Genomic DNA, 12,670 nt, shown 5'->3' on the forward strand with positions numbered 1-12,670 from the left:
AACAGATCCTTTTATTTTACTTTCTGTCACATATGTGATGGAGCAACATGTGAGACAAATTAAAATGGTGAGCACAGGCAAGATCTGCATCCTTCATCATGTGAAATGTTACTTCCCTCACTTCTGGGTTGGAAGTATCCCTCTCTGGTAGAATGCAGGGTTAAACTGCTAGGTGCGTGTGCACACAGACAAATGTGCATATCTGGCCTTACCTCTTGCTCTGCATGATAGAGGGAGTGGGAGCCCTGGTGGCGCAGTGGTTAAATGACTGTACTGCAGCCACTCACTCAAAACCATAAGGTTACAAGTTCAAGACCAGCAAAACGGCTCAAGTTTGACTCAGGCTTGCATCCTTCCGTGGTCGCTAAAATGAGTACCCAGACTGCTGGGGGCAAATTAGCTTACAGTTGTAAACCGCTAAGGCAGTATGAAGTGGTATATAAATGAAGCTTATGGGAGAAGAGGAGGAGGAAAGGCTGAAATCCTCCATCACTTCTCCTCTGTGTGGGTATCTAGCTCCTATGAGCTTGCTTTGGGGCACATACTAGAATAAAATTGCCAAGCTTTTATGTTATTGTTTGTTATTCATAGATTTTGGTTATGGTACTAGAACTTACAGCATCAGCAAAATAAACCTGTTTATATCCAAACTTTAGCATACCAAACACTGTGACCACTTTGAGAGTCTAATTTTGGCAGTGCTGTAATTTTTCAGTTAAAAGAGAAATATATCCTTCTTTGCTTGGCTTAGGCTGGGGGCTGCATGCAACCTGCATGGATCCCACTCTTGGCCTCTGCCCATTACCATGACTATTTTTTTTTCCTGTGTATAATGCCTGAGGTAAGCATGTCCTTTCACTTACGGGGTCTCCAGCATGACTCGGCAAACACTGGCCATGGTGCTTAAGCAATCTGTGGTATTTTCTATGGGTAAATTCTTGTTCTGTAAGTGGAGCAAAGAAAAGAAAAATAGTTACTGAAATCGGTACGTTAGTACTTACCTGAGATACGTTCCTTTCCAGCAGAGAAGGTCCGAGCATCCTGATGTTGGGTAGCTCCGCCTGCAAAGGCTCCTGTAGGCAGGACACAAATTTAAAACAGAGGCCAGGGGCCTGACCCCGCCTCCATAGGCGGAGCGACCCCCGGAAACCTCAGTCAGTGACCAGCCTAGCAACTGGTTAATTTTGAAAGGTCTTTGCTGACCAGACTTGGCACCTCGAGAGTCAGTGGCTTGAAGCTCAGAGGAAAAGAAAGAAAAGAAAAAGCACCTGTGTCTCCCAACCCTGCCCCTTAAGCATCTGCAGGTAGACAGGGTGGGAAGGATGCTCGGACCTTCTCTACTGGAAAGGGATTTACAAAAGCTCTGCCCCAACTAGGGGGAGCATGCTGACGCTTGGGTCGAGTCAGGGACTATTTGTTGGAGAACCCTGCGGCCAAAGGCCGCCTCAGCTGACTGAAAAATGTCGAGCTTGTAGTGTCTGACAAAAGTGGAAGGGGACTTCCATGTGGCAGCTCTGCAGATCTCAGCAAGGGGTGCGTTAGTGGAAAAAGCAGCCGAGGTGGATGCACTTCTGGTGGAGTGTGCCAAAATGCCGTCTGGTGGGGATAAGTTTAAGGCTTTGTAGCATGCAATGATGCAAAGTCTGATCCATCTTGCGAGCGTCGACGTTGATACCTTTTTGCCCTTGGATCTCGGGTGGAACGAGACGAAAAGGGCTTCTGACTTTCTGAAGACCGCTGTCCTCTTGAGGTAGATCTTTATGGCTCTGCGCACATCCAAGGTGTGCCAGGCCTTGTCTAGCTCTCGGGTCGGTTGAGGGCAGAAAGAGGGCAGGACAATGTCCTGAGATGAGTGAAAAACCGAATTCACCTTGGGAATGAAGGTTGGATCTGGCCTCATCAAGACGGAGTCCAGTCTGATGATACAGAGCTCTTTCCTCACCGACAGTGCCCCGATCTCAGAAACTCTGCAGGTTGACGTTAGCGCTGTAAGGATGAGCGTCTTAAAGGTGAGGAACTTGAGGGATGCCTCCCTCAGCAGTTCGAATGGTTGTATAGTCAGGGCCGAAAGAATCTTGTGAAGATCCCAAGATGGGAATCGGTGTCTTGTCGGGGGCGCCCTATTGGAGACTCCTTTGAGTAGCCTCCTAATGTGAGGGTGGTGTGATATCTTAGCGGCTTGGTCGTGCGGCAGTATTGAAGTGATTGCCGCCACCTGTCTCTTTATTGTGTTGGGTTGGAGACCCTGGCCGAAGCCGTCTAGAAGGAACTGAAGAAGCATAGCGACAGTGACTTGAATGAAGTCCTTCTTTTTCTGCTTACACCATCTCTTAAACGACCTGAACGTGTATTCATAGATCTTCATGGTGGAAGGGCACCTCGATTGCAGAATGGACTCGACCACTTTGGAAGAGTAGCCGTAACTAGTTAGCATGTCCCTCTCAATTTCCAGGCGTGAAGCTGAAGCCAGGTGGGATCTGGGTGATGTATCTGACCCTGGGACAGCAAGTCTGGTCTGGCTGGAAGAGGGAGGCTCTGGATTGACAGGCTGAGGATCTCTGAGAACCAGGGGCGTCTCGGCCAAGCTGGAGCTATGAGGATGACCTCCGATCTGGTCCTCTGAATCTTGGACAGAAGTTGCAACAGAAGCGGAACCGGTGGGAAGGCGTATAGGAGACCCTCTGGCCAGTGGCAGTTTAGGGCGTCGAAGTTTTCTGCCCCCTCAGTTTTGAACCTTGAGAAGAACCTGGGGGTCTTGGCGTTGGAAGGAGACGCAAATAGGTCCAGGATCGGGCGACCCATTGACCTTATTATGGACTGGAACACCTTGGGGTGGAGACTCCACTCTCCCTGGTCTATGTTGGTCCGACTTAGCCAATCTGCCTTGGTGTTGAGCTGACCCTGTAGGTGTTCGGCCTCTAGAGACAGAAGGTTGGCCTCTGCCCATGTCAGCAGAGCCTGGGCTTCTTTAATCAGGGACCGCGATCTTGTACCGCCCTGGCGGTTGACGTGTACCTTGGCAGTGATGTTGTCTGTCCGTATGAGGACTGCCTTGTGAAGAGTTGTCTGTCTGAAGGACTGGAGGGCTAGGCGGATCGCCCGTAGTTCTAGCCAATTGATGCTGTGTGACTGTTCCTCTGGGCCCCATCGTCCCTGGGCCAGGTGTGGGCCGCAATGTGCTCCCCAGCCCCGAAGGCTGGCATCTGTGGTGATCTGGACTTTTTCGGTCACCCAAATGGGTCAACCTCTGGAGACTGTTTGGGAGATCCACCACCTGAGGGACCGGCGCACACTGTTGGGAACTAATAGATTGTGGTGTCTCTTCAGCGCAATGGCCCTTTGGTGTGGGAGGAGTAGCCACTGAAGGGGCCTGGCGTGGAACCTCGCACAGGGCAAGCACTCGATCGCCGCGATCATTAGGCCCTGTAGGTGAGCGAGTAGTTGAAGGCTGGCTCGAGACGATCGTAGAACCTTCAGTGTTGCCCTCCAGATGGCCAGGATCCGGTCTGGGGGGAGACGGACTGTCCCTGACCGTGTGTCTATTTGGGCTCCCAGGTGGAGGATCTGTTGTTTGGGGTGAATGGAGCTCTTTTCCATGTTGATCAGAAAGCCGTGGTCCTCCAGGGACTTGAGTATGGTGGTGGTGTCTCGAATGGCTTGAGTCTTTGATGGTGCCCTGATCAGGAGGTCGTCCAGGTAAGGGTGAACATGGAGGCGTTGAGTCCTCCAATGGGCGACTAGGGCCACCATGATCTTGGTGAATATCCTGGGTGCCAACGAGAGCCCAAAGGGGAGGGCCCTGTATTGGAAATGGCGTTTGCCATATCTGAAGCGGAGGAAGCACCAGGAGGATGGATGAATCAAAATATGCAAATAAGCATCTTGGAGGTCTAGCGAGGAGAGAAAGTCTTTGGGATGAAGGCTGTCCAGGATGGTTTTGAGGGTCTCCATCCTGAATTTTTTCTTGCGGACAAAGCGGTTGACTGCTCGCAGGTTCAGGATGGCCCTCCAAGTTCCGTTTTTCTTTGGTACCAGGAAAAAGGTGGAGTAACAGCCTTGTCCTTTTTGGTCGTCTGGCACCGGTTCAATGGCTTGAATGGCGAGTAGGCGTTCGATGGCTTCCAGCAGGAGGCGATGTTTGTCGGGGTCACTGGACTTGGGAGAGGGTACAAACATGTTGCGGGGAGTGCGATGAAACTCTATCCTGTATCCCCTGCGAATGGTGCCGAGGACCCACTTGTCTACCGTGGATCCCTCCCAAATCCTTGCGAATCCTTGGAGTCGGCCTCCTACTGGAGGGACCCCGTCATGACTGTTGACTCTTTTGGCATGATTTGGAGCTTCCTCCCTTCTTGGGGTAGAAGGGGGGGGGGGCGGTTTCGCTTGTTAAACTTGGTGTCCCCTCATCTAGACTTGTTGGGCCTGGACTCTCTGCCTTGAGATTGAGAAGGAGAGAAGGGCCGGGAGGATCGAAAGGAAGATCTGTTTTTGAACTGCCTCTTGTCCTCTCTCTTTTTTGACGAGGGCAAGGCTTTCTTTTTGTCCTTGCCCTCTACCAGCACTGGGTCGAGGGACTCTTCGAACAGTTTAGTTCCCAAGAAAGGGGTAAAGGCCAAGTTTTGTTTAGACCTAGCGTCTACCTGCCAATTTTTGAGCCATAATTGACGTCTGACTGCTATTGCTGCCACCTGAGCCCTGGCACACTGTTGGACACTGACAAGGGTGCCATCAGCCCCGAGAGCCAATGACTTTGTGATCTTATTGATTGTTTGTCTGACCTTGGTGTCTGCGTGGGGCAGCAGCTCAAGAAGCTCTCTAGACCACTGCAAGGATGCGCGCAACACTAGAGAGACAGTGGTGGCTGCCCTGATAGCTGTGGAAGTTGCTTCGTGCACCTTTTTGAGTGCTCCCTCGGCCCTCCTGTCTTCTGGGTTTCTAAGGGTGTCCTCGCCATCCCTGGTGAAAACGGCCGAAGAAACAAGGGCAGACACCGGGGCATCCACTAGGGGGACCTTGAGACTATCCATGACTCCCTGTTGAAGGATGTAATGTTTTCGAGTCGCACTGTGGTTGGGCCTAGATGCCGCAGGTGCCCTCCATTCGTCCCTCACAATCTGCATGATGTTGTAGGGGCATGGGAGTTCCTGAACTGTGGGGGCTGGGACAGGAAAAAGCTCCTCCCTGACCCTGGGGAGGTCAGAGTCTAGAACAGGGGCAGTATTGGGGGGCAGGGCGATGCCCAGGGTTTTGGTTGTCTTTTTTATCAGTGTTGGATAGTCCTCTGGCTTGAGGAGTCGAGAGGACATGGGGGTGTCCCTGGACGTATCTCCCTCGTCCTGGGAGAGCTCTCCCTCCTCAGATTCAGAGGCAGCAGAATCTAGGCTGGCCGGAGGACCCTCCTCCTCCGAGGAGTGGGGTGAGGGGGAGCGTGGTTGTTTGTTAGACTCTCTGGCATATCTGGCCCTCTTGGCTGGGGGGTGATAGGCCTGCGATGTAACTGAGTCTGAATCTGACTGCGAACCCCGGCTCTCCCTCCCTCCGGACCTAGCGATGGAATGGGCTTGGGCCTTGGGGTCTAAGTGTCTCCCATCGCGGGGGCCGTCTGATGGTGTGGACTCTCATGGGGAGTCACGTGAGGCAGCACTAGTGGAGGAGCGGCGCGAGGGCTCCCTGTTAGGGGACAGGATGGGCTTGGGTCTAACGCGCTCGGCAGCCTCCCGGCCTGACTCGCCGAGATGGCGGCCCCCATTGGGCTCCGCATGGTCTCGCGACCCCACTTCCGGGTCACCCCCAAGATGGCGGCCCCCATTGTAGGCCGCGTGGTCATGGGACCCTGTTTCCGGGTCACCAAGATGGCGGCCGCCATCTCGGCCCACGCGGCCAATATGGCTGCCCCCCTGGGCGACCGCACGGTCACTGGCACTGGCCGGGGGCCAGGTGTTGGGCCCCCCCAACCCAAACCACCCCTGGTGGGGGATAGGGCCCCAGGGAAACCCCCATTGGGAGGCGAAGGGGCCGTTCTGCCCACCTGTGGGTTCGGCCGTTGGGCCTCCGGCCATGGAGGGGGCCTGGAGGCAGGGGCCCGACCATCCCAGGAAGGGGGGGAAGAGCAGAGAGAGAAAGGGGCCTGTCCCCCAGCCCTGTGCCCTACTGGGCTGGCCCCGCGGGCCGCCACTGTCGCCCTCCCTCTGGGAAGCCCAAGAGGGGCCTGGGATCTCAGGCTCCCTGGGGGAACCCCAGGGAGTACCCTCTGGCAGGGGTGATTTGCTTACCTCCTCCCCTCGTGTCCGTCGCATCGGCGACAAGGGCTCTCCAGCCTCCTACCCTGACTGGGTTGGTCGTGAGGCCCTGGGCTCTGCAGTGGGCTGTGAGGGATCTCCCTCCGCCCAGTGCGGCCCAGCTTCCACTCCCTGCTCTTTGCCAGTGGGGAGTGCCTCTGGGCGCGCTTCCGGCAAAGCCGGGGCTTGCCCAGGCCAAGTGGAAGCCAGCTCGCCCGCTGGCCTGGCCTCTTCCTCGCCAGCCATGGGGGGGGGGGGGAAGGAGGGAGTGGAAAAGGGAAAGAGAGAGAGGAGAGAGAAAAAACTTTTTGTTTTGTTTTTTTTTGAAAGGAAGGAGAAAGAGGAGCAAAGGTAGGGTTCAAGCCAGGCCAAGTCTGGGGAGCCAAGTAGGTTTTTTTAGGATCCAAAGTGAGATGCGTCCTACCAGGAGCTAAGGCAGGAAGAAGACTGAGGTTTCCGGGGGTCGCTCCGCCTATGGAGGCGGGGTCGGGCCCCTGGCCTCTGTTTTAAATTTGTGTCCTGCCTACAGGAGCCTTTGCAGACGGAGCTACCCAACATCAGGATGCTCGGCCCCCTTCTCTGCTGGAAAAAGAAAATCCTGTACAATTTTCACCTGGTTTGTTTAAGACAAATTTAACAGTAATAGTAGTTCAGGCATGATGTCTGTGGTAGCAGCAACTGACCAAAAGTGGTGGTGTCTGGTAGAAATAGAAGTTAAATAAAATCTCACAAAATAACCACAATGGCCTCCAGGAAGTCCTCACAGTTGTTGGACACAGTGGAGGGACAGGAAGAGGTCCTCACACTGGTGGCAGAGGTGGGGATAAGCGACAGCCCTCACATTTGGTGGCAGTGGTTGTGATGAGTGGAAGTTCTCACAGTTGGTGACAGCACAGGGATAGGCAGAACCCTACATTATCCCAAAACAAGTTTTATAACAGCCAAGTGGATTTCTTCTTACTGCTTGTCTCATCTACACAATATATTTGTTGCTCTCACAGAACAATGGTAGGAATTTTATGAGGTATGAACTACAAGTTTTGACAAATTATCTAAATAATGTCAATTTCATGCAAAAAAAAAAAAAAACAAATCTGGACAAGGACACTTCAGCAACAAATGTATTCATTTTCCAAATCATAACTGTATTTTTGAAAATGCTGTAAAATTTAAAGTGCACACATACCTCTGAAACAAATTTTGTTGTGGCATCACTTAAGGTTTTTAACATGGGTGTTGCTTCAGCATAAAATAAAGACATTCTGTTCGCCAGTTCATTATTTACTTCATTTTCTCCTTCTGCCTAACAAAAAATAAAAATCAGTCTTTATTGGTTCTGAATAGGCAAGCAATGCAAAGATGACAAAAAAAATTACTTTCTTCAGTTCAAAAGGGAAGCCACCTACTGGAACATTGTTGATTCTCATACGACTCAAAGTTCTTCTGTAGTAGCTGAAGTCGTTCTGAATTGCAGGATTTGTCATCTACAAAGGGGAAAAAGAAAGGATGAAAGATAAATACAACCTGACAACAAACATATACACCTGATCTCATTCTAAAAGAGTCTGAGTTTTCAAACCAATGATGCTCTTGGAAATGAGGATTTGTATGTCTTCTAGGGTCTGCCAGTAGAGTTATACCAGGAGAGTGAAGATGGTATTAGGCCTAAGCCTGCATAGTACCGTGTTTCCCCCAAAATAAGACACTGTCTTATATAGTTGTTGTCTTCGTCATAACTTTCCAAACCCAGAATTCCATCCTGAATGTCTTACAACTCCATTTCCTTTAGAACCATTGGCCCCAATCTTTCCGCTCCCTTCCATTCTGCGCTGGGCCTATCACTATGTCTTATTTTCGGGGTACGGCTTATATTGCACAAATGCTTTAAAACCTTGCTACAGCTTATTTTATGGGTATGTCTTATTTTGGGGAAAACAGGGTACAAACAGAAGCTTGTATAACTGGCCTATCATATGTTATGGGATGCTAACCAAAATATGCATCAGCCAGCCTAGACAAGTGCCAGTTACTACTCCAAATAGGGCATGTAGCTCAAGGTGCACTGCAAGTATATTAAACTATTCCTGTGTGTGAACTACAGAAACTTCTGTTATTGTGACAAACAGGATGCTGGATTAGATGGGTCTCTGTGGTTTGAGCAACCAGACTTTTAAAAATGTTTTGTGGCGATGGGACTAGCCTGAACCATCAAGTCAGAGGCCTCATGTTGAGAAAACTATCCCGGCTCAAGACAGAGTGAACCTTCCTTGGCTGCCAATCAGCATCAGAGACTAAAAGGTGTTAAGGGATTTCTCTGGGAAACATCTGATGGTTGATTGAGTATCATAATACATAGTGTCATGTAGTTGCAGATGACTGGTGTTCATGGAGGGAGCGATCAGGCAGACCCAGCAACATCTTGGACTGCCTGAAGGAAGAGGCCCCTCCCTCCTCAACTGTCATCTCGGCCTCAGAGGGAGCCATCAGGCAGACCCAGCAACATCTTGGACTGCCTGAAGGAAGAGGCCCCTCCCTCCTCAACTGTCATCTCGGCCTCAGAGGGAGCCATCAGGCAGACCAGCAACATCTTGGACTGCCTGAAGGAAGAGGCCCCTCCCTCCTCAACTGTCATCTCGGCCTCAGAGGGAGCCATCAGGCAGACCAGCAACATCTTGGACTGCCTGAAGGAAGAGGCCCCTCCCTCCTCAACTGTCATCTCGGCCTCAGAGGGAGCGATCAGGCAGACCCAGCAACATCTTGGACTGCCTGAAGGAAGAGGCCCCTCCCTCCTCAACTGTCATCTCGGCCTCAGAGGGAGCCATCAGGCAGACCCAGCAACATCTTGGACTGCCTGAAGGAAGAGGCCCCTCCCTCCTCAACTGTCATCTCGGCCTCAGAGGGAGCCATCAGGCAGACCAGCAACATCTTGGACTGCCTGAAGGAAGAGGCCCCTCCCTCCTCAACTGTCATCTCGGCCTCAGAGGGAGCCATCAGGCAGACCCAGCAACATCTTGGACTGCCTGAAGGAAGAGGCCCCTCCCTCCTCAACTGTCATCTCGGCCTCAGAGGGAGCCATCAGGCAGACCAGCAACATCTTGGACTGCCTGAAGGAAGAGGCCCCTCCCTCCTCAACTGTCATCTCGGCCTCAGAGGGAGCCATCAGGCAGACCCAGCAACATCTTGGACTGCCTGAAGGAAGAGGCCCCTCCCTCCTCAACTGTCATCTCGGCCTCAGAGGGAGCCATCAGGCAGACCCAGCAACATCAGGGACTGTCTGAAGGACGAGACTTCTCCCTCCTTTAACTGTATTTTGTATTGTATTACGATTTTACTGTACACCGCTATGATCATCGCGGAATAGCGGTCTATAAATAAAACATATTATTATTATTATTATGTGATTGGTTAAGTCATCTTCTAGAATTATTCTCAATTTACCTTCAGCTCATCAAACCGAAGTGTAAAATGAAGGATTTCCGCAAACTGTTTCGCAAGAGCCTGCTCTCGCTCCAGGTGCTGTGTGGGAGAGTATGGCGTGCTTGTCAGGGCCCCAAGAAGACCTCGTAGTGCAGCTTCTACATTGGGGGAAAACATGGGAAACTGTTATATAAAATAGTGTCAACACTAAATGTCCTGGAATACAGACTGTTACAAGAACAGGCCACAATCCAGAAATTATATATAACAGTAAAATAACATAGCCTACAATACTCCAAAAACATAAACAACAGAGAAGAATGTGGGATGGTTCCAACAACATATGTTTCCCGTATCAAACACAGGTAGCACATTATTATTACAAGTCACTACTAGAGTAAGTTAATCCAAATCTACCATGTTGAAGTTGTACTTGAGATTTTGGGACCCTGGTCTAAACAACCACATAATGATTCCTGAAATACATAGTGATTCAAAAAGAATGGTGCAAAACCAAATAAAAACCACTTTACTTTTGGACCATTCTTTCTGAATCATCCTGTATTATCTAGAATGTATATTCATGAGGTATTACTGCCCAAATTAAATACTGTTCAATGTTTGATCAAATATTGCCCAGAACAGAAACTATACTCAAGAAATCAGGAGACTAGGAATGGGAAGGGCAGCTACAAAAGAACTGGATAAGATCCTAAACTGTATAGATATACAACTTTGGTTAGAATTATCTAAGCCATTGTATTCCCCATCATCATGTACATATGGGAGAGCTGGAGATATGAAGAAATCAACTCAATTGAAATGTGGTGCTGGAGAAGAGTGCTGAGGATCTCCTAGACAACCAAAAGGACAAACAAATGGGTCCCTGAACAGTTCAAGCCTGAACTCTCTCTGGAAGACAAGATAATGACACTCGGGTTGTCATATTTTGGCCACATCATGAGAAGGTATAACCCATTAGAAATAACAATAATGCTAGGCAAGGTGAAGGACACACACAGCTAGACTCAATCAGGGAGGCCATGGGGACCTGAATCTTCAGGACCTGAGCAGAGCAGTTGAGGACAGGAGGTTAAGAAGATGTCTCATCCACAGGATTGCCGTGAGTTGAGGTCAACTTGAGGGCAGTTAACAACAACAGTTACTGTAGAGAGAGCTTGTAGCACCTAACAACTACTGCCACTTACCTAGCCTTTGAGAAAATTCATAGAATTTCTTTAGTTTGCCCACTAGAGGGACAACTGCACCCCATGCCTTCTCCTGGAGCCTCTCATCAGCGGGATGCTGTATTGCCTGGGGGGAGTAAATCCAAGGATATTTGCTTCATTATAAGATACATACATTTCTTTCCACATATATATTCACATACAGTACATGCAAAAGCAGGGATGACCAAATAATTTGACTACAAAACAGAGACAGTGATCTCATTCTGTGAGTTCAATGGGCATTCTGTTAAGCAGTCTGACTTCAACCTGATGCCTTTCAGATGTGTTAGACTACAATTTCCTTCACACCAAGACATATTGATTGAGGAAAATAAAAACTGTAGTCTGACACATCCAGCATGGCCCTGGTTGGAAAAGCAGCCTTAAAGATAAAGGTCCACTTACATAATTTTCACTCTACATGACAATATGTCCTACATGAAAACTGAGCTCATTCCATTGGGAAAGGAAGAATGGAATGGAGGCGCACTGTATTACTGACAGCATCAGTGATTTCCATATCAATGGAAAAGTGAATCCATTACAGGCTTTGGTCTTTACTTCAAAGGCAGTATACAAAATCTATATTTTATAGGCTGTATACAAACCCTACATTTTAAAGACGGTATACAATGTGCTGAACTCTATCTTCAAAATAGGTCAAGTGCCTTGGACCATTCTTTAAAGCTCAGTCTGAAAGCTGGACTGGATTCAACATTCCACTAACATGAAATACTCCAGAAGCTCACTAGCAGCTGATGAACAAGTCTTGTGATACTTTCAAAGTTCTGTATTGCCTGATTATTGTTCAAGCTATTACGAGCAGCTCTCCAAGGTTTCTGACTGATGTTTTGTCCAGAGTTGCTGCCTGAATCCTTTTTAACTGGAGACATCAGCCTAAACCTAGGACCTTCTGTATGCAAGATCATGTTACATTATTAAGCAATGTTGTATTCTGTTCACTGCCCCCACCCCAAACCTAATTCCAAAACATAAATTAACTTAGCAGTTCTTAAGGCATTCATCTGGAGGAAAGTGCCAATGTTATAAGTGCCAACGTTATGTATGACAATATCAAAGAATGGATTACAAAGACCCCATCCAGCAATGCTTTACCTCTCGTATTTCATGACCGGCTCCTCTATATGACTGCAAGTCTTCCAGGATTCCTTCCGCATCCTTTAACACTACATTAACTTGATTATAAATTTCTTTTTCTGATTCTGTAGGTTGAGCATCTAAACAATATGAGAGCATGTTAGTTCATATATACAGTTATCTGATTTTGAAATACATCTCTATCAATGCTGGACACAATTGTGTAAATAATATTTAAATGTATATACTGTATTTTAGTTGTTATAAAGGTATTTTTGTGATCTGTGTGTTTATGTATAAATGCATTTGAAAAAACTACCACTTGATCTACTTGTTTATACATAGTTGCCAACAGTTTGTTTAACCAGTTGGTTGATTTTTGGCTGCTGAAAAGCTGTTCTTTTGTCTCTCAAATCACTTTTGGTGAGTTTCACCCTTTCATAATACAAACAATGAAATTGATTTCAAAAATACAAAGATTGTTAGCTTTACAGGTTTTAGGAAAGGTGTTCCCTGCTCTATGCGTGAAGCAAAGGCCCACAGAATATTGTACATAATACCACAACTGTATACGTGAGAAATCCCATGTCAGATGTGAACTGGCAAACACACATGACAAAATCCAAAGAACAGAAGTAAAGGCTAGCA

The 12,670-nt window shown here is 48.7% G+C and overlaps 2 protein-coding genes across 5 annotated transcripts in view; both read right to left on the reverse strand.

Annotated features, from left to right (window-relative positions):
• CYRIB (CYFIP related Rac1 interactor B) overlaps positions 1 to 12,670 on the reverse strand; it is a 103,656-nt gene that overhangs the window by 4,442 nt on the left and 86,544 nt on the right. For all 4 annotated transcript variants that reach the window (XM_089517967.1, XM_089517969.1, XM_089517966.1 and 1 more), the window contains 6 exons: positions 12,041 to 12,162; positions 10,904 to 11,009; positions 9,717 to 9,853; positions 7,685 to 7,762; positions 7,465 to 7,581; positions 864 to 943 (listed from right to left, as the gene is read on the reverse strand). In XM_089517967.1, the coding sequence (XP_089374093.1) occupies positions 864 to 943; positions 7,465 to 7,581; positions 7,685 to 7,762; positions 9,717 to 9,853; positions 10,904 to 11,009; positions 12,041 to 12,162 (640 nt within the window). The remainder of the gene's footprint in view (positions 1 to 863; positions 944 to 7,464; positions 7,582 to 7,684; positions 7,763 to 9,716; positions 9,854 to 10,903; positions 11,010 to 12,040; positions 12,163 to 12,670) is intronic.
• Positions 1,373 to 2,796, reverse strand: LOC149317645 (uncharacterized). The gene has a single exon (XM_089513295.1). It carries the CDS (start codon positions 2,432 to 2,434, stop codon positions 1,373 to 1,375), a length of 1,062 nt encoding a protein of 353 aa, XP_089369421.1. The 5' UTR covers positions 2,435 to 2,796.

Source organism: Sceloporus occidentalis, unplaced genomic scaffold, assembly GCF_023333645.1.
Source record: "Sceloporus occidentalis isolate IW3139 unplaced genomic scaffold, rSceOcc1.0.p SCAF_3, whole genome shotgun sequence".
Taxonomy (NCBI): domain Eukaryota; kingdom Metazoa; phylum Chordata; class Lepidosauria; order Squamata; family Phrynosomatidae; genus Sceloporus; species Sceloporus occidentalis.